The sequence below is a fragment of the Osmia bicornis genome, chromosome 5, assembly GCF_907164935.1.
Source record: "Osmia bicornis bicornis chromosome 5, iOsmBic2.1, whole genome shotgun sequence".
Lineage (NCBI taxonomy): Eukaryota > Metazoa > Arthropoda > Insecta > Hymenoptera > Megachilidae > Osmia > Osmia bicornis.
The window spans coordinates 2,898,289-2,919,786 of NC_060220.1; the positions used below are offsets into that span (position 1 = coordinate 2,898,289).

Below are 21,498 nucleotides of genomic sequence, written 5' to 3' on the forward strand. Positions count from 1 at the left end.
AAATTTTTTATCAAATCACATAAATTACTATATTTTTATAATTATAATTATAACTGGAATTACTTTTATAATCATAAAAAAAAATTGTATAAAAAAAAAACAAAGTTCACTCGACGGGATTCGAACCCGTGCCAAAATATTTGAAATCTACATTTGCTGGCTGGGAGCATACGGTAAGGGTCTCCCTACGTTCCCTCAAAATCAAGGGCTAACTATATGAGCCTACATTGCACCCGAGTGTACAAGTTTTCGAAACACGACCTTCTTCTGGTTGGTGCGCACTCCCGCACCGGAAGTGAATATCGTTCGTACGTGGCTCGACCGAGCAATAAAGAAGGCCCGACTCGCGGAGCCGCCAAAAGAGAATGGGGAGAGACAGTCGGTCGGAGACCAAGAAGCGAGTCGGATCACGGAACGGAACCACGTTATTGTCAGGAAACACGTGATTCTCGCCATCCGAAACTAGATCGACTAGTCGGTTCCGTGGATTCCCGATATCGATCCCTTCCGCTCCGTTTCCCTCGATTGTATTCGGACAGGTAGCCGTTCGCGTTCGATAACAGATAATAGGAGGTACGGTATCGCGTCGCGAATTCACCTAACTTTGATACTCGCTTACGTTCACCACAGGCCGTTATGTTCGCCGGGCTAACGAGCTGATAGAAAGTGTTTCGAGGAATGCTGAGAGAGAGATACAACGGCGCGTTCTAACCGACTGGTAAGTAATCCACGTCGATGAAGAAACAAAAATAACGCCGCGTTCGTAACAGTTATTGGAAATCCTATTGAATGCTGATAGACTGGCACCTTGACTTACTTATTAAATTAGAACGTTCTTTGTTTACGCTTTGTCAATTTTCTCCACGGTCGAGGAACACGTTCGATAATCTTTGAATATAAAAATAAGTAAGGTATAATGGTCGTTGAAACATAACGTGGTTAATTAACAAAATTTATCAAGTATCTTTAAATATTCCAAGTATTAAAGAAAATTAATAATACGTTGCAATATGCTGCAATTTGGCACGTTATGCAAATTTTTGCATTGCAATACGATGCACTATAGTCCGTCCTAAAATTTCCATGTTTCCATGGTTACGTACAATGCCCCATCTTTCTAGGATTAAAGGTGCGATCCACACCCGGCACCACGGGCATTATCGTCGAATAATGTAGCCATTCTTTCGTTGTTAGAAGATCTTTATTGTATAATAAACACGTTATATTTTCGCGACTACCGTACCTGCGAATTCAGGTGTACGGTCCACTATGAAAACGCGGTCGACTAGAAATCCACGGGGTGTCTGGTATACCCATGACGCCACTTACGCGCGGTGATGGTACATCGTTAGACGCCAGAGTAAATTCTTCAGATTCCACGGTACATGTGCGAACCGTTCTATTAATGTAACCATCAAGTCGGGCCTTCTCTGTTCCACGAGGCTTGCACGCACCTCGATTCCGTCGCTTCTTTCTCAGCCGCGTTTCACCGCCTCCGTTTCTCCTCGTTTTCTTTCATCCGAAAGACGCCGAGGAGTACGGTGTATTTAAACTTTCGTTCGAAGAGGAACACGAGGCGAAACGGCTCGGTTGATCTCGTTTTGATTTCGAAGGGGAGACACGAGACAGCCGGTAAATGGAACCGGGTGCAGGATATTTGGAAACGTCGACCTCTTCGACATCGGGGCAGTCTCATGCAACTAAGATTTTCAGTAGTTGAAGAGAAACGTAGAGGAAGGAATTTTTCGACACGAGAAAAGTATCACCAAATCAAGAAATTGGAAATAAGCGAAGATTATTGGAAATTTTGTTTCTGGACTGAAGAAAATTAACTTTTGAATGACGGACCATGGAGAGAGACAATCAAAATTTTATATCCTTCACATTTTTTTTAAATTTTATGCCATTCGCCTAACTTTAGACAGAATGTAAAAGAAGAATATGAAAAGTAGCAAAATTTTAGATTAGTGGATCACGAGGCGTTAACTAAATTTTATGAAAATACAACCTTCTCGCGTTGTTTTCCTTGGCAAACGCCAACAGAATGCACGCTACCTGTGTCGCTATCGAATGTTTTATATGAAATTCGGAGGCGTAATCGAGGCTCGTGGAAACCGGCCAAGGAAAGATGTAATCGCGACAGATTTTTGCGGCCCGCGTTGAATACACACGGCACCCTTAATCCGCACGTTCAACGCGTTTGCTAACGTTACGATCTTCTGTTACACTTTGTTCAGTGACAAATGCGCGGAGCATGACGTCAAATGCGATCAGAGGTATTCGAAGAAAGAAGAGTTCGCTATGCGAGGTAAAAGTGGCTGTTATCGGAGCGCCAGGAGTTGGGAAAAGTGGTGGGTATAAGAATTATCTTGAATTTCAATTATATATTAATTTTCTCCTTTTCAAATTTCAACCACCGAACCTTTGCTCTAATATTTAACCCTTCCTCTTTACCGTGCTCGAAAGTATAACATCACTCGCTTTGCCTAGCAAATATTATTATAGTGTTATTAATAACTCGATGATATACTAATAATGTTATAATGATTGATCCTCTCTCATTAACGTGCTAAAAAATAAAACACTGCTCTATAATACTCAACCCTTTCCAAACAAGTACAAGAATCATACTTCCATCGAAAGGTATATATTCGAATGATATTCAATCAGATCGATATGAAACCCAAAGAAGACGAAGAGGATGAATCTTCGAAGAAAATGAATCAGCCCAGCTGTTAATTCAAGTACAAGTGCACAAGTCACATGTTAACGGGTGACCACGCGATAGGTGTGCGCGCGCGAGAAACGTGGTCAGAACCCAGAGAGAAGCCAACCCGGGTGTATTTTTGGTAATGGCACGTGTAAGGCATAGAGGTGAATAAATAATTGCCTTAGATCCCGGCGATTATGCGTTCCGCCCTATTTATAAAATTTTATTTCAATATTTCCTTGGATCACGTAACGTCGCGATCGCGTTTTCTCCCGAATAGAAGAAAAGAAGAGAAAAGAAAAAAAAAAAGGAATGAATTGTAGATATCGGTTTCGAACACGATGACGATGGCAATGTTTTTCTTGCAGTTTTCGTTTGCTGTATTTTTAACTTGCCAAGTAATTGCTGGTTTCGTCGAAAGAAAGGAGAGCGGGAGGGTGGTTAAAGTTGATTCGGGTAGCCGAATTGATCCGCGCAGGAAATTGGCACGAGGAGCAGCAAACTTTTAACGAGCCACGCGAGGGAAAGCGTCCAAATGATGCTGCTCGGTGGAATCAAGCAAGAGTACACCCGATCGCCGATAAATTTGTTCTCTATGAAGCGTTCAGGTGGTCCTGTCAGTCACGGAATGAAACTTGCTCTAGTCTTCGGGGATCCAGACGCGCTGTGGTCAGTTTACAATTTTAGACGCCTTGGAAAATCGCTTTCTCTTCTTTTTTCGATTTCACAAATCAAAATTCCTACGACGTATAGTTTCGGGCTAGTTTTTTCATTGAATTTTCAGACGAAACATCGCGCGCTGACGTTCGATGCTCGTGCAAGGTTCTGTAGCACCGTGGCAGGTTCGAGTTCGAGGTAAAAATAGTGCGGTATACCTCGAAGCGGGTCACTAGGCTGTAGCTCTCGTTTCTCTCGATCGAATCACGATACGTTGGAACGTGCATTGTATCGAACAAGATCGTGTAAGTTTCCATGATATCGAGTGGAAATTGATTCCTACAGATCGGACAGGGAGAGTCAAAGTAGAAGAAACTGGACCCCTAAACTTGGTTAATGTATTGCATCTAGAAAAATTTCAAATTTATTGAAGAAATTATTTTGAAGTTATTTTGAAGAAATGTCTATCGTTGCACTTGTTATCTTATGCAATTCGTCCCTATTTGGAGCTAATCGAATATCATAGAAGAACCGATAGAAATAGGGCGGTTGGTTCTGTTAAAATGTAGGTTGATAACTTTCTAACAGATATGTGCACGGAATTTCTATTGATGTATGCACAATCTAATACGTGTCACACTCGTCCACCTACTGTCCTGATAGATGAAAACGGTGCCGGAGGAAAGTTCTAACGATAGAAACTGGAATCGAATAACAACGCTAATTCAAGCTAATTCCTATGAACGTTTCGAAACGATATCACTGATATTCTTTTCACGTTCCAGCATTGACAGTGAGATTTCTAACAAGGAGGTACATCGGGGAATATGATCACCAGTCAGGTAAGGCACATCTCGATTTACAAGATGCGGCTTCTCGATACGAGAACGAAACGTCGATAACAATGTCGCGTATATTTCCATACAGTATATTTTTTTCTTTTATTTTGAAAAATTGCCAACAACCGCGCTGAAGCACCTCAAAGGCTGCGTATACTCTCCCTACGCATACCTTGGGCTGCGTCTGGTCTAAATTTATCGAAGACGAATTTGACACTAGACAGGACGGGTACTAATGCGAGGTTGATACTCGTACAAAACTCCTTGTTTTGTAGAAATACAGAAGCGGGATAGACGAGAGGAGAGACTTTCTTGCGAGCACGTGTCTCGTATCGAGGGGATCTAAAACTAGACCGGACTAGAAAGATCTACTAAACAGTCTTCGGCTACCTGATCACCGAATGAAACGCGATGAAAATTTCTTATATAATTTCTTTGTTCTGTCGTCTCGAGGACCGGTGATCTATTCGAATGCGTTGGTGTAAATTATTGATCGCATTAAAATTGTCTTATTTTTCTTTTTTTTTTTTAGAAAACAGATACAAGCACGAGGTGTTGGTGGACGGTGAACCGATACTTTTTGAAATTTTGGACACCTGCCCGAAGGTAAGAAACGAATGGTTTTGTTAATGACAGAGGATAATGAGAAAGTATATTTTCCGATGTTACAGAGCGAAGACGAATTACCATCCACGGAAACTCTACAATGGGCTGACGGATTGCTTTTGGTCTATTCGATAACCGACAGAGGTTCCTTCAATTTTGTTCGAAAAGCGAAGGAAACACTGGCGGTGGCTGATCCGGAGGCTACGATGCCTCTTGCTTTAGTTGGAAACAAAGCCGATATGGTTCATTTGAGGCAAGTTAGCACCGAGGAGGGAGAAATACTCGCAAAGGACTTCGAATGCTGGTTCAGTGAAGTATCCGCCGCGGAACAGGTATACTTTCTATTCGGTTCGACCAGGTAAATAAGGTTTCTCTCTTGGATAATTTGAATGCAACAATATTGTATTGTTTCAGGTAACTCAAGTTGCCGAATCGTTTCACGAACTGTGCCGAGAAGTTTTGGCTGCCAGGAGAAGGAACAAGCAATCGTTGTTGGATAGGATGCTCGGTAGCAAAGCGACTCGTGCTTATTCCCGGGGGAAAAGCGATTCGGCACTTCCGAAAGATTAATTTCTATACGCGGAGTCTTTCTAAGGAACATTTTTCTATCTATATTTTTTTCTTACTAAACGGGAAATCGTGATGATTGTATTTAAGAAAATTTCGAAGCGTAACGAAACATATTTTATGCATGCATACACGTACTTATCAGTAAAATTTTAAGTACCAAAGATTTATGTAGTTTCAAGTAACTTTTAATGATTTATACTATAACGTGGTACGTACATTTAGAAGCTTTATGTTAGAGAATAATTTAAGCGTATAACGTTTCAATATGTTGTCATATTTTTTACTGAAACGCTTTATTGTCTTGCAAGATATACATATTTTCATCGAAATTCAATTACTCGGTTCACAATGTGTGAAAAGTGAATGGCTTGTTCGTTTTACAAGGCTGATAATGAATACAACATACACGAATGTAGTTTATATACATACAGAAACTTGTACTAGTTGATCTAGATTTATTTTGTACTTATAAGGTAAAGTTATGACAATAAATATTTTATCTATTTATTATATCACGATGATATGTAAGGCTATAATTTTAACTTCAAAATAGATGATTTTCATAGAAAGTTGATCATATTTAATCATGATATAATGATAAATCCGTTCTTATTTATCTTTCAACACTTAAATCACAATTTCGTATTATTTACAGACATTAAGTAAAATCTATTTTGTATCATCGTATGTTTCCAGAACATCTGCCAAATGTTCATTATCTCTTGGCCTCTTGAATTGTTTCCTCTTACCGACTGGTTTCTTTCTTTTGATCGGAGCCGGTTTTTTAGGACCGTGATCTTGCATCGATCGTATTCCTTGTTTCTCAAGATATTCATCAATCTTTTGATCATCCATTGCATCAACGGCAACAGCCCTCCATAATTTTTGAAATTCATCGTCTATTGGAAACTGTGCCGTTTTATCGTTATAGAATACAATCTTTTTTTTATCCATGGGCCTTGTTATAAATAATATTTCGTTTTGTAAACTCTAGAATTGTGAAATCACTGTTACTATCACTGTTTCACACTACACACTATCAGCCACACACCATTCACTCTTCTACTTGCCTTTAAATGTTTATCACAGTGTGGCAAGCTTTCCTGTATATCCTCTAATAAAATCCCCCCGAGACCTTTCAAGTCCTGTTGTTTTAGCAATCTCAATAGAGATTTTTTATCTTTGATTTTATACATAGCTTTGAATACAAATCTACCGTCCGAAGTAACCTCAATTTTTGGATTTTTAACAAGAGCTTCAGTTTGAAGCCATTGTTTTACCTGACCGACAAAAATCCCCATGCTCCAAATCTATGCTAATATTACTTACATATTATTAGACTTACCTTAGATCCAACATCTAATTGATTTGTCTCATCTAGAATTTCCTCTAATGTCAAAGGATGATCGTCGCCATCCTGATGCCTAGTTTTCATGTGTTTCACTATCTTGGCTAAAACACCAAACTTGTATTGGGTACTACCAGACATGGTTTTATAGTTAACCATGTCCAGCTTTGGCCCTGTAGACACAGAGGATGGCTTGGGTTTCTTTTTGAGGGGCTCATCTCGTGCAGAGTCTTTATCCTGTTCCTTTTTCTTTTTTTCTACCCTGTAAACATCAATTTTACGTTTTACATTATACCATAAAGCATATAGTATATGTTTAAATTTTTTAATTTTATCGTTGTGTGAAATAGATAATTCATAAGTTTAAACTTTAATACGAATGTTATAATAAAATGTGTCTATGGTACTTTTAAATTTCTACTTTCTATACAGATACAGGTTAGAAACGTAATTTAGTATCTAATACTTACGCTGGTGTGCTTAGAGCTCGTTTTTTAAACAGTTCTCGTTCTCTGAGTAATGCTGGATCCATTGTATTTAAAATTTACAATTATACAAATACCGAAACCACTTATTTAACTCTTGCTTACGATCTGTCACTTTTGTCACATGCTAACCTGCTTGACGAGTCGTTTCTCTTGGTGCGTCGAACTGCAAGAAAACTTATACTACGCATGCGCCAGTTTGCACTCGCTTAACTTCGATAGTTTTAAATCTTCGATACTAGTATCGAATTAGTTTACTGTTAGTGCAGCTGTGATTTGCGTCATAAGTGCAAATTGGAAGAAATATACAAATATATTTATGAATTATAACTAATTACGTGTGTCCATCATAATTTAAGGTGAGTCTTTACATTTATATCCCTGTTTCAAGTGTAATTGTTACTTAATAGTTAATATTCATGAAAAGAACGTGTTTAGTGAACATGACGCCCCGTCGAGTCTTGCAGTAGACGTTAGTCCCCCTTGATTCTCTGGACTTTTCGGCATTTTACAATATTTTTAGGTAAGTGCTTAAGTTCTCTTGGTTAAGAATAAGTATAATTGGATGAGCCTACTACATTTAGTCTTATTCTAAATAAATAACGCCAATGATGGGATACACTTCTTCTACAACTATTCTAGAAAAGTATTTATAATTCTTGGACAATTCATTTGATTCATTTCATGCGTTACTGTACTTCCAATTTCGAAAGTTCAATACTTTTATCAATATAATATATTCATCAATATTCTTTATGCATGCAAAAAAATTCTTTCCCGCCAATTGCGTTACATCCATACGACCGCCATTTTAGTACATAAATATTCGTGGAAATTTGCTTTACCGACGCTTACCAAAATTTGCTTTTTCGATGAAATCAATCGTTTGCATTTATGAAAATCATATAACACCTTTCGAATCTACCAGTATTTAACACGTGCCTCTTAATATTGTCGTTGTTGTTTTATTAAAGACCGTAACCTCGATTCGAGCATACAGACCTACCGTGGTTCTCAATAATACTCGAGAACGTAAACAGAGCGAGCGCCGGTATCAAACCAGCCAGTACACAAAAACCAAATCCGGCGAAGTAATCGTTCGGTAACGTCAACAACATTCCAGAGCAGGTTCGCTGCTTGTCACGGTGTATACGTTTGATAACTCGGTCCGGCTAGTTCCAGCTCTCGGAAACTTCGCGCGTAGATTTCTTCCATACCAACCGAGCAACAGTATTGCTCACCGGTATCCGTCGTTGGAAAATAACAGGAAACGTCTTGTGTTGTGATCGCGTGTGGTGCGCTTCTGTCGTGTAACGTGCGCGCGAAGGATGGCTTTCTGAACGGAGAAAGATGGGGATATTAGGTTAGGGAGCGAGAGAGCGAAAAGATGGCGCGTGAGAGGGTTGTGCGTAGGGGTTGGTTGGTAGAGATGGCACCCAGACCATGATCCGCGGAGGGTGCGATGAGGAAACAAGAGAGACGATGAGAAGGGAAGGGCTGGTATGGTTGGTTAAACGGTGGCTGTTCTCGGTCGAGGGGGTAGGGGAAGGTACGCGAAGGTAGGAGAGAGGGATGCTGGGGCGGTTCAAGCGGGATCGAGTTCACGCCGAGTGAAGTGCGCCAGTTTGTGTCAGACCACGGAGCACGGAAGATGCTCCCGGTAGTTCACGAAACGGGTGGACCGCCCTTATCGCGCCGGCGGCGTCGCGCGACCATTTTTCACGGTGTCGTGTCAAATACGCTTGGAAACATCAGGAACGTTGGAAGCTCACGGATCACCAGGCCGTTATCTACGTTCACCGTCATGACCACGGCGTTCAGCATACTGATGGTCCTGCTGCCTGCTGCCTACCCGGACAAGATCTCCATCGGTGAGTGTCTTTTACGTGTTACAACGTTCAGCGAATTCGCGTATGATACGCTTGCAACCGGCTCGCGTGTGTAGCGACACGACCGGTCGAACGTTGTGCAACTACTCCAACGGTTATGGAGGGTTGTTGCACTCGGCTCGTTCCTGTCTATTCAACACTGGACGGAAGTAAATATTCCGTTCTTGATGCGCGATTTTTTACCCTCGAAAGTGTGCATATTTCTCTTCTACAGAGAGAGAAATATAGAGACGGAACGATTGCTTAATTAGGCAGTCAGTGATTAGATCTGCGAAGCTTCTGAAGTAGACAGTACTATCATATAGTTGATATTTTTATTTAGTTAATATTGCTAATATCACTGCTACGATTTCAATTTGAGACTGTGAAATTTCGTCGGTCATCAAAGGATTAACACGTTCGCTGCCACGTTCCATATTAAAAAAAAATATATTTATTAAAATCTGTCGTATGATTTAAGAAAAGTATAATGTATAAACGACGTTCATAGACCGAAGTTACATTATTTTATTTTATTAAAAGAGCTGTTCTATTTTGGACAAATTTCTATTTGGGTGCTGGTAACGAAGGTGTTGAATAACAGGTTCTACATGATATATTCATTCGCGTGTTCATTCTTGACGATAAACACGCGTTCATGTAGAACAGTAAACAGCGATTCGGGTGGGGTTATAGAGTAGGGTGTTTTCGTTATTGCTATATTTCGCGTAGGCGATAGGTGTGCACGATTGCGATGATTTGCTGTAGTCATTCGGGAAAACGTATCGACAAGTTTCGTCGTTGAATCAATAAAGAAGGGATACGCATTCTAGAAACGTTTTTAATACATCATACGCGTGTCGATATGAACATCCGTTTTTAAAATTATTTTATAAACAACGACGAGAGGCGAGAAACTGCAATTTATGATCTACATGAAATAACTGATTAATCGTAAGTATTGATTTACAACGCGTTACACGAGATGGTAATTGGATTGTCAATACAAAACAGTATATGCATGTCTTTTAATTAAAAATGAACCGGTAGAAAATCAAAAAATTTGATATTGAAATCATAAAACATACACAATCAAATTCATTGTTCCCTTTAAACAAAATGCCGTTTTTGAACTTATAATTTTAAATAATTTCTCTTCAACGAAATTCAATGTTTCATCAGGAGCATGTTCATATTTAGCCTTAATTAACAAAAGCCACGTACAATACAATTTAATTATTCCCCTGATCAAAACAATTCCATTGGATCAGGCTATTCATTTTCTGAAACCCCTAGACGTCCTTCGTGGATTACAGAGTTGTTAAATAATTCGATTTAATTAGATCAGCTCGAAGTTATTTCATACGAGACTAGCAACTTTGATATTAACTCTGACCTCGAGTAATACGTACAAGCGCTCGGGAAGCATAAGTTGCAATAGTGCAACCGTTCCTAATTAAATAAGAATACGAAGAACGCTTTCAAATATATCACATCGAATTTATTCGTAAATAATTCGTATCATTTGAATAATAATGTCAAGCGTGTGTCTTGAATCGTTAAGAGGTAGTTATTATTCAACGTGCTTAGTTCAAAGTTCGAACGAACGAAATTGCATCCTCTAAACATTCGTACATCGAACCATCAAATTTCCTTTCTCAATTTTTCCTCCACCTTTCGATAAGCTCCGTTGAAAAATCGGCCACGGAAATCTGCGGGTACTGGGAGAAGCGTGATATTCGGTTAAAAGCCTGGTAGATTACCATCAATGCACATCTCAGCTACGTAACGGTGGAGGTTGCGGGGAGGAAAAAACGATGGAGAAGAAAAGAACGAGTGAATCTGGCGAATGGGTGCGTGAAAGAGGGAAAGAAAGAGAAGGGTTGCGGAGGGGGATGTGTTTTTGGAGGGTTGGAAAAGGAACGGGGAAAGTGAGCGCGAGACGATCAGACGCAGAAATAGGGGGGTGGAATAGAGAGAGAGAGAGAGAGAGAGAGAGAGAGGGGGTTAAGGGATGAGAAGGAGAAAGAGGAACGTTGAGCGAGGAGCGAATGATGAATGCCTATAGAAATGGTGGTGTCTTTCTTCCACTCTCGTAGGTATGTAGGTAGAGAACTGGCGGCTAAGTCGACGAAAAGACGAGGAGGAGGTCGTGGCACGAGAGGGTGGCGGTGGTGACGTTGGAGGAGGTGGAGGAGGAGGATAGTCGAAGGTTCGTTGGCTTGCCAAGTTATACCGCACACGGTGGCTTTCTTTGCTACTCGAACCTCGATGCCTCTCTCCCACTTCACCACTCGCTCGCTATATTTTTACGGAATTATGCGAAAGACCCTGGCGAAAAATATATCAGACGGACGAGTCATCGCTACTTGACCCCAGTGTCCCCTCGCAAAAGGGGTTGGTTTCGCGAACTACCCTACATGTCTTCTCGTATAAATCGTCAGGTTGAAATACGTTTGGAGTGGACAGTCGTTTCCAACAGCTGGATAAGAAAAGAATATTTGTGGACTTGCTTTTATTTCTAGAACTCTTCCTGTTAAAGTTAAATGAAAGTAATCAAGTGATTTTTGATAAAATACCTCGTATTGCTATTTATGGAAACTTCTGCTTATCTTTAATAACATCTCTCGTTTTCTGCAAACTTTTATCATCTTCTTTACATGTTCTATCTGTTAAAGTACTCGTGCTTCAGAATTTCGTGCTTGCTTTCGCAACGAATTTTCTCTGATCGAAGAAGAAATGTGTAGAATGTCGGATATGCAATTTTTAACCAATTAGATACATTTTGCATATAATAATGCAAAAATTCAATTAACTTTGAAAGTGTATGATTTCAAGTTAATCTTATCTTGTTATATTCCTTTAAGAGTCTCGTTATCTATTTACCCGATTTATGCTTCTTTAAGTTAGTTAATTAGCTCGGTTCAAAAGGTGAAACGAAAACGTGATTGCGATTAAACAGCGATCAATTATTTAAATATATATTTATCTAAAAATATTTCTTCAAGATATAGAAATGAAATATTCAGAAATTCTAGATAATTATTTAGGGGAATATTCTATTCTCAGAATATCTCGAAAATTCGTATATGAATTTAATCAGTGAATTTCATTGGAGCCGAGTTAGAATGGTCAATTTAGTCGTTTGATTCAATGCAGCATGAAATGTTCCGTCTTCTTGGTGCATGTTAGTCCTGTCTGGCAAGGAGCATCTCGGGCAACAGGAGCAAAGATAGCCTGGCCTTTGTAGAGCAAGGCAGAGGTGCTTACCACTCAAGAGACCCGCCGTCCGACTAATGCGATTAATAGCACCAAGCTATCAGACAAGGGAGACATGTCGGTACTCCCATACCTTCTCCATCGTGGCGCATATCGTCGAAGAATTTCCCTAGCCTCGCTCGGGGCTGCTGTGCAACGGGAGAAAATCGAATTTCACTGCGTCCCGGTCATTTCTAGGGGAAATGAGTGCTCGATGAAGTAGCAGGGTCGGGGAAAAAGTGTCTGCCGAGCGTTTCATGGAAATATCTATCTTCATAAATCATTCTAAAATTGATTTATTCAAGCTACGAGGCGATGCGTTCCGTATTTCATATCGAATAGATTCCTCTTAATGAGAAATGACAAACGCGATTCATTATTTTCATCTTTCGAAATGAAAATTTATTATTTTCCAAGGGGTTAAAGTTCTTTCAAATAAGTATTACAATCGTATCGCAATAGCGGATGTAACGTATCACAAAGGTAATTCGATTTCCTACCGTTTGCCGTTCGATACTAGTCGCATGATGACCAAGAATTATACTAATTTCCCCTACAGAATGATCGGAACAAAAGGGTTGGCATTCTACTGGCTGGAATGGCGAATGTCTCCGGGTACAGAGCGCGTTCGAATGCCAATTTATTATTCGCATAATCGGCTGCAATCGGAGCGCGTTATTCGGTTGCCGTGATAATGCGAGACCGGCTGCTCTGTGTTTCTATAATTGATGCATCGGTTCGCCTATTAGAATGACAAAACCGCCGGCTTGTGTACGATCATCGACGCATATTCTCGACCAGCCACGAACACGACGCCCGACCACGCAGCCGGGATATCTGTCTAAAGCGAGCTTTGCAATATCGTATGTTATACGCGCAAAGTTACTCGCCATTAAAGCTACCTATCCCCGTTGAAATCGGCCAGCGAAGTTTCGTGAAATTACCCAAAACTCGTAACCGGCTATTACAGGTTACTTCAACCTTCCTACCTAGAGCAGACGTTCATTAATTACTCGGATGATCGTACTTGTTCTTCACCCCTAAACCTAAAGCCTAAGACATAGAATTTCATTTGTGACGTTCGACGTTTCAACGATAGTCGCATTTTTTGATCGACAATTTTAGAGCAGATAGGGATTGAGATAAAATGATTTAATTGTTGGGCACTCTGCGGATGCTCGCTCTAACCGACAGCTCATCGATCGTTTACAAGGCGTCTTCAGGAATTCAGGACGTCGCTTTAGGACGAGAGAGGTTGTTCAAGTTGTCACGGTTGCTCTCCATCGACAGAGCATACACGCGAGAGGGTATCAGCTTCCTCGTGGCATCGTATAGGATAGGTATCTTCGATCAAGTACACTCGCCGTGGTAGTTACACGGAATGGATATCGTCGATAAATTTCCCGCTCGTAAAGTATAACCCTTTTGCACTTTGCGTTCAACGAGAGAATAACAAGGTAGAGGCGTTAGCGTATCCTCGATATGATATCTGGAAATATTTACATATTCGCTCATAAGCGTTCTCAATGATCCGGCCTGCTAGCAGCGTTCTTTCTGCTCTCTGGTCGTTGAGCATCAGTGTCAATGGAATGTACCCACCCCTTTGCTATTGGAAAATAACGTTACACCCCCGGTCGTCGCGTGTCAGCTTTACAGCATCTCCGGGGAGGGTTGGAATAGACCCACTGTTACGAGTATCGTAGCAATGGTAGAAACGTAGAAGCATCAGACGCGAGCTAGAGTAATCCGATATTACCGAGCTGCTTTTCCATATGTAGAAATGGGTATGTCTTTCCGTAGAAGACATCCTTAGGGTTTTCAGTCGATGTAGCCTTTCTCCTACGAAGGATGCATTCAGTGCAGCTACGTAATGCGTCGTACGTGGGATGCACTTCTTGGTCACCTTTGTTTTTACGTTGCTGCAAGAAGCTTATAATATAATATTTATTTAACAAAATAATAGCTTTCTAGCATGGCGTATCTGAGCTATAATTATTTAGAAGGTGATTATTTGCTAATTTAAATGTTCCATTTATTACCTTCTAAAATTAATATAATATTCTTGTTATTTAGAATTCTTTTGAATTGTCTTTTCTTAATTATTTGATTACGTTCAATTCGAGGTGTCGATCATGGTTGACCTCCATAGCAATTAATCGGTATTGTAGCATTAGTATCGTTGTACAGCAAACGTTTACGTCTGACATTAATCGAATAGCATTCTCAATGGGCAAAGTGGCGCGTACGTCGCCACGGCTTCTGCATTAATTCGAACAGAGAATAATGTTAGCTTCGACACGTGATGCTAGCTGCAGTATGATCGTCGATATATGTTCGCAAACTCATCCCCTTGTGTTCTCTGAAATTAACAGCACTCGATTACCAACGCGTTAAAAAGAAACCGGAATATATTCTGAACTGTTCATATATTTATCATAGAAAATTCAAGTTTGATGTTCTCTCGAAGAAGTTTCTTTCGTTTCCATCGCGACAGCGTACGCCGGCGAAATAAGCTTGTCGCGTGCGAGAAAGACAAGCAGAGAGACGCGCGGTGGCATCGCGACAGTGGGGAAAAAAGATAACGAAATGGGAAACTTTGGCGACGGGGAAAAAGGTTTAGAAAATGGCACGTAAAATCGCGCGACAACCCCGGTGTATCGATTGTTCGTCGAAGAGACAAAAGCAGACTCGAGCCAGACAAGTAGGTGGTAATGGAAACACGCGACGAAGGGGTGAATACTGAAGTAGAGAAACGACGAATAGTCGGACATAACGGGGACGGAACATAAGGGAAGATAGATAAGCGGATAGATATGGCTGGGAAAGTGTAGAGGGAAAAATGGTGAAAACAGTGGAAGAGGGGAACTGATAGCCATATGAAAGCGCGTTTGAGTTTCAACGAAGATGGAGTCGGTGGCGAAAGAGTAACGAAAAGAAACGAGCAGAAGGGTTGAACCATGGGTAAAGGAAGAAAAAAAGTGAGTAAGGAAAGTTAGCAAAGGATGGAAGTAAAAAGATCGATGCTTGACTTCGTCGAGCTTGGATACCTTCTCTCTATTCGGCTTCCATAGCCACCAGCGATGCCGCACAGCCATTTGCCAGCTTCTTCTTCTTCTTCTTCTTGCTCGGATAGGAGACGGTTATTAAAACCTGCGTGGCCCACTCGGTTCTCTGCTTGCCGCTCAACTTTTCCCTGCTTTCGATTCTTCGGAATTTAATTAAACTTCGGGTAAGAAGCGCAACATCCGGCTACGATTTTTATAACGACACGTATCTATTAAAGATGCATTTGCATGCTTCGAATCAGGAATAAGAAAAATGTTTTTGTCGGCTTCATTTTCTTTTCGCAAGTTATGATCAATTTCATACGTTTATTGTTCATGTAAATGTAGATAGGAAAAGGTACGAACGTCTTCGGTGTTCCGTGTGTTTCGCATCGAAATAGTTTTCAAAATTCGAGAAAATCCAAGGTCCCAGTCGTAATTCTCCGCTTTGATGACTCCGTTGCGAGTTACCTCGGGGCTTGGCCGAAGTACTAGGATCCCACTTGGCAGACCGCTGTGGTTTAGAAACTTGACAGTGCTACGGTCTCTTCCGTACCTTCCTGGGTTCGTCCTCTTATTCAGTTCGCGATATTCCTATTTATACGTCAGGGCACGCAAGGATCCTGCCTCGGTTCCTTCGTCCAAGTATACGTTGATTTCGTAACTTTTTTCCACCGCTATGTTTTGGTTATCAATTCAAGGGAAACGTTTAATATTAAACAAGGACGAGTGGGGTCGGGCAAAAAGTGACTCTTGGTTTTGCTAGTCTCGGATTTGGAACGCCGGTGCTTTGTTGCGAAACAGACGGAACGTAAATGGTATCCGTTTTGGTTTCCCTTTAATGGCGAAGATTATCTAAGATAGGGAACACCGTGGAGGGTGAATTCCAGGGATAACTCGAAGTCGCCATCGCCAAGGGATATTTCCAACGATATTTTATCGCCCCAGCGTGCGTGATACGACGTCCCATTAATCCTCTTCTTGTTCGCTCTTCTATCTCCGTCGGCTACTGTACGACTGTCCTCAGCCGGAAAGATGATAACAGGGTCATGGAAACAGTTTGTTACGTGGCACCAAAAAGGCGTGGAACGTTAAAGGAGGAAAAAGTTGGAAGGAAAATAGGGGGAAGTACTGTATAGGGAAACGTTAGGGACCAATCTTTCAGTGGATGGTTAATATTTTGAAAACTCTAATCTTCCTTTTGAAATGGTTAGATTTATTGCCTGTGTCATTTTGGACAGTTTTATTTGCGAGCAGCATTAATTTTTATAAATGTTTATATTTATACGTTACTATACAATCCTTTGACATTGAATTAGGATCACTGAGAAGATCATTAATAATTATTCATATAAATTACATGATTGTGTAATAAATATATGGTTTAATATTGTTAAAAAATGTACAATAAGAGATGGTGTTTCTTCGAAGTAGAGCAGTCAGCGATAATAGATAGCATGTCTGACCTATTATAGAGCTATACTACTGTCACTACTCACTGCCAGTTTGCACCGCGTTTATGATATTAAAAACGCTACTTATGAATGAAATTTCTGTATCAGCGCTTTTAGAATAAAATATTTAACATTTGAAACTAGATCAGAAATGAAAAATCCAAAAAAATAAAGAATTTTAAAGCCTCGAATCTTCTGAATAGCAGTTGTCACTCTGGAAAAACTATTTATTTAGCAACAGTACCATTAATTTACCTTACAAAATTGATGGCACCGATAAAAATTTCAGCCCCTTTTTAACGAGTAAATTTCACGAATCTTTTATTTTACCGCCTTTCGCGCTGAGATTTAACGAAAATGCAGCGGCCATTTGTTCCTTTACAGTTGAATAATTGAAAGTACCGCGAGTTACACGGAAAGTAATGGCGTTGGGTATACCCAGCGCGGGAAGACAAGAAAGGAAGGATATAAAGGGATAATTATAGGGGAGCCGGAAGTCTCGGGGAACGATTTTACGCGCGTTTACAGAATGCATGCGGGCTGTTTCACGTTTCATGTCGCGCGCTTCATGTTTCGCGTATGTAATGGGAGGGTAACTCGCAAGTTACAGTCCCAAAGTTGACTCTGGTTTTGTCTTTAACGCCGGATTAGTGTGGCTTCGTCGAGACTCGTGGTACCGTTTAATCATTTCCCCTGTACGCGGAATATGCCGGTGAATCCTGAAAACGCGAGAGAAAGGCTGACGATGAGGAACGAACGGGATGAGAATGGAGAGGGTGACACGATGCTTTATCCGGCTTTTCTCTTGTAATACTATAATACCATAAATTCGGTGCAATCGAATCGTTGTGGTGCAAAGGGTCTTCCATGCTTCTCTATTAAATAAAAATCAAGTATAATATTCAGCTATTAGGAGGGTAATTCAAAGGGTAGGTAGGTAATTAAACCTGTCTCTAATTACACATGAATTTGATATTAAATTATTTCGAAACGATTCAAATTACATACTGCTGTTTAAAAAACCAAAATTTAGGGAAGCCTTTAGAAGGATCAGAGAATCCTTAAAAACTGCACTCCATTAGGTGATTTGTTTTCTGTCAAAACTTGCTCCTCTTTTAGGTCCTTTCGTTCTTTGCACCGTTTTTTCGGTCGAATAGAAACAAAGCTTGTTATTCGACTCGTTCGAAGTTTATTTTAAGGACAGCTTGATAGTTAAATCTCCCTTCGATTGTGTGTTTGATGCAAAAATTTCTAATACAATTGGAAAGGTCTTTAGGACGGTTAAAAGATTCTTAAAAACTGTACTTCATTAAATGGCTCGAAATTCAATTATTCGTTGAAAGTAGATCGGTATTACGGTCTACTGCACGATCGTAAGCGTTTATCAGCTATTATTCGATAATTTCACGAAATTTCGACTATTACCAGAGTCTCCGCTCTCCGGCGACTCGGTACGCGTAGTTTGCCTTATGAATCGCGAAGCGAGCGGTGTTATATTCTAACGAGGGATGGAAATAACCGCGTTGCGAATCGAGCCAAGAACTGTTTTGGAATCTGTATCGCGGAAGGGTGGGCAGGAAATCGAGGCGAAGCGGAAGGGGTTACAGGAAGGTGGAAGTAGACTCGAACTCGAGAAGATGGCCAACTGATCGCGGATAGAGAGGAAAAGAGTGGATCCGGCAATTGTTTTCCGTAGCACTAAAACCTAGCGAAGTTTTCCGTTCGCATGCATGTATGCTCGCGTCGAGCGGGGAAGGAAAAATCGTAAAAAGAACAAGGGTGAAACGGTAAATGGATGCGAAGAGTATTGGAAAGAGGAAGCAAGATGTGCGCCAGCTCTTTACAAATTATATTTGCTTTCGGTTTTAGAAGACGAACAATTCTATTTGAACTCTTTATTTTCAACATCCAGCATCGTTTTACCAAGTGTTTCCCTTTCGGAACGTTCAGTATCTCGGGGGGGAATCTTCTTAAATTAGCCGAATAATCGTCAAAGTATTATCCTGTGAAAAGGATTTAACGATGTTAAACGCGCGATCGTGGAATTGTAACTGATGGGAGGAGACAGCTGTTGAACGTTAGGGATGCAAAGGGCGGGTTAGCGATGTTAGCCGAAAAAGGGAGAAAGATAGATAGAGGGAGAGAAATAATAGAGGCAGCGACAAATCCGAATGTTTATTTGGTCCAGAAATTTTCAGCCGGCAGTCACAATGAATATTTTAATGACTTCCTGTGGATGCTCGCGCCTCGAAGCAGTTGCAAAGTCGGCATCTAAGGAGTGGCGTGGAATTGTAGGAAGGGTTAGGTCGAGGGGTGGTACGGAAGGAGTTGAGAAGAACAGACTGCACCAGAAGGGAAGTCCTCGGTCTTACTCCCTCTCTCTCTCTCTTTCTCTTCCCTTTTCTTGGAAATTATAATCGCGCCACTTACCGTGGCACAGTCTCGTCCGTTTCTACGTTTCTCTTTTCCTTTCGTTTCATCCCAGGGCTACGGGTCTCACCCTACGCCCTTTACAGGACGTTGGTTTCATTTTACGGTAATTGTGTTTACGGAACGACACGCGAGTTACAAGCCTTTGTAATTCCGTGGAATTGTCATCCTCTCGTTGCTGCTTCTCTTCCTCTCATCAAAGCGAAAGCCGCGCCGCGGAACCGTGTTTCCTCTTCGACGAGAAGACCACCGAATCGCTCTTCGAAGAAGCTCTTTTCCCCTTTCCTTTCCTTTCCTTTTTATTTTTCTTTTTTCTGACGATCCGTGCATATACCGTATATATCCCGTGGCAACGGAGCCACGAAAACGACTATTTCACCGTTCAATGGAAGGATAAACGTCGTTCCTTTTACCGTTACGTTTTCGCTCTTTTAATAAAGCGACACGCGGCGCAGCCTGGCGGCAAGAACGTATCTGGCCGCGAGCGTGTTCACCTCTTTTTCGAATACGGGGCGGAATTTATTTGGACGGAAACGAAAGTGCGCGCGTTCCCGAAGCGGGTATATTAAAAACGCTTTTAAAAGCGACGGAGAAAAACAGCGAACACCGCGTTATAAATTACTTTTCAACCGTGCTTCGGAGGTGGCTTTTAAGGGGGTGGATGGAACTTGGTACTTTGATACTTTGTCGAGTTTCGTCGTACGGCCACGCATAAATACACGAACGCCCCCTCCAGTAATTTTAGACCTTCCCTAGATCGATAACTCGAATTAGACGGTGCGGATGCACGGGTTTCAGTTTCCATGGAACTTCCAGGAATTTCATTCCCTAGCGAAAGATAACGATCCGCAACAACCTTTAACATACCGTTAAGTGGATTTCATCGATTCGGTTAATGATCTTGGCTTGGTTAATAAAGATTCGTTCGGGAGAAGCATCATATTAATATTAAGTAATTTAAAGCAACAACGATGTTACATTCATTCGTCAAACATATTTAAATTTAAGGAATTCAAATTTTTAAAATTAACAATAATTGCAATCTGCATCTACATTTAAGTTAAATCCACGTTTATTCAAAAAAAACCACTAACTCGGGAATAATTATTATTTTATAAATGATTTAAGAATATATTAAATCTATAATATTTAACCAAAAATACGAATTATAAAATAATTAAAATAAATTGTATTTTTTACTATTTTGATAAATGAGACCTGAGATTCAATGGTGTGACAGACATACAAAAGTCCTGACATAAGCCCACTCTTCGCAGCGTGCTAAAAAGATATACATTAATTTTATTCCGAATAATTATTGCAAATTTATGAACTATATTTGAACTCAGAAAATTTCAACGTGCACATACGTGTCGGTATCCTTCGAGAGATTAGATATTCAGATACAGACGGTCTTTCAAAGTGTCCATACCGTCCCTTTTTCCATTTCCGGTGTAGCGCTCGTATCGTTTAGAATGATCATCGCGATATTCAGCAGGTAGAGATGATCTGTTATCGTCACGTCGCCCGTTCCGGCCTTTCAGTTTCATTGAAAACGCCCCTGGCTCGGGGGGGCAAAGTAAATCTAATCTTGATTCAGCCGCCATAAAAGCTAGCGTGACATCTCATTTTACGATACGCCGACTACCTATGTTATATTTCACCTACGTACACCTGCGAAAGTGTAAGATGTATTAAGCAGACGACATATAGCCGTGGTAATATTCCATCCTTCGAGCTCTCTGCAAATCCTTAATCGAGTGCTTCGTCGATGTTCCATCGTCGCGATGCTAAAGCCGTGATCGGAAGTCTGATTCGTTTTCACCTTGGAAAAATTGAAAAGAAAATGAGGGGAAAAAAGTAATCAATTGTCCATCGCAAAGTGCACTGCATTTGAAAATTGATTGATTCTTAGGAATTCTAATCGATGCCTCGAATTTAGGATGCATTTTCAGCATACTGTCGGTTAATTATTGCATAAGATCCGGTAGCATGATTCGCTATCGTTGCTTTGCAGATATTAAATTCCTGCCGTGCATATTTCATCGGGAAGCGGAAGTTAGAGGCTGCGCGTTATCGAACGGCTACCGATTTTGATTTCGTGTGATCAATTTAATAACAGGTGTCTCGAACGCGAGCTGTGACAATTTCTTTGGCTCCTGATCGATTGTTACGATTAGATATATTACATCTACTCGAATGAGCTTCATCGAGATGCAGCGGAGTAGC

General features: G+C 40.7%; 3 protein-coding genes across 5 annotated transcripts in view; 2 read left to right on the plus strand and 1 right to left on the minus strand.

Annotated features, from left to right (window-relative positions):
• The first annotated feature begins 347 nt into the window (after positions 1-347).
• LOC114876906 (ras-related and estrogen-regulated growth inhibitor) lies at positions 348-5,892 on the plus strand. Its single transcript, XM_029188829.2, has 6 exons — positions 348-718; positions 2,238-2,351; positions 4,153-4,209; positions 4,739-4,812; positions 4,878-5,144; positions 5,227-5,892. Exons 2-6 carry the CDS (start codon positions 2,255-2,257, stop codon positions 5,380-5,382), a joined length of 651 nt encoding a protein of 216 aa, XP_029044662.1. The 5' UTR covers positions 348-718; positions 2,238-2,254; the 3' UTR covers positions 5,383-5,892.
• On the minus strand, positions 5,647-7,368 carry LOC114876905 (general transcription factor IIE subunit 2). The gene is made up of 4 exons (XM_029188828.2): positions 7,201-7,368; positions 6,728-6,992; positions 6,453-6,662; positions 5,647-6,372 (listed from the first exon to the last, which is right to left on the minus strand). The coding sequence occupies exons 1-4, from the start codon at positions 7,260-7,262 to the stop codon at positions 6,052-6,054; spliced, it is 858 nt and encodes a 285-aa protein (XP_029044661.1). The 5' UTR covers positions 7,263-7,368; the 3' UTR covers positions 5,647-6,051.
• A 101-nt stretch (positions 7,369-7,469) lies between these two features.
• LOC114876901 (glutamate receptor 1) overlaps positions 7,470-21,498 on the plus strand; it is a 177,241-nt gene continuing 163,212 nt past the window's right edge. For all 3 annotated transcript variants that reach the window (XM_029188816.2, XM_029188819.2, XM_029188817.2), the window contains exons 1-3: positions 7,470-7,574; positions 7,643-7,738; positions 8,190-9,086. In XM_029188816.2, the coding sequence (XP_029044649.1) occupies positions 8,867-9,086 (220 nt within the window). In that variant the 5' untranslated portion in view covers positions 7,470-7,574; positions 7,643-7,738; positions 8,190-8,866. The remainder of the gene's footprint in view (positions 7,575-7,642; positions 7,739-8,189; positions 9,087-21,498) is intronic.

What these genes read in the sequence shown, in the direction of transcription:
- LOC114876906 (XM_029188829.2), top strand. Translation starts at nt 2,255, where the DNA reads ATGACGTCAAATGCGATCAGAGGTATTCGAAGAAAGAAGAGTTCGCTA. An exon ending in GCCAGGAGTTGGGAAAAGTG is followed by an intron (nt 2,352 to 4,152) that starts GTGGGTATAAGA and finishes TTCACGTTCCAG; the next exon opens with CATTGACAGTGAGATTTCTA. An exon ending in GGAATATGATCACCAGTCAG is followed by an intron (nt 4,210 to 4,738) that starts GTAAGGCACATC and finishes TTTTTTTTTTAG; the next exon opens with AAAACAGATACAAGCACGAG.
- LOC114876905 (XM_029188828.2), bottom strand. Translation starts at nt 7,262, where the DNA reads ATGGATCCAGCATTACTCAGAGAACGAGAACTGTTTAAAAAACGAGCT. An exon ending in CGAGCTCTAAGCACACCAGC is followed by an intron (nt 6,993 to 7,200) that starts GTAAGTATTAGA and finishes TGATGTTTACAG; the next exon opens with GGTAGAAAAAAAGAAAAAGG. An exon ending in ACTGTGATAAACATTTAAAG is followed by an intron (nt 6,373 to 6,452) that starts GCAAGTAGAAGA and finishes TCACAATTCTAG; the next exon opens with AGTTTACAAAACGAAATATT.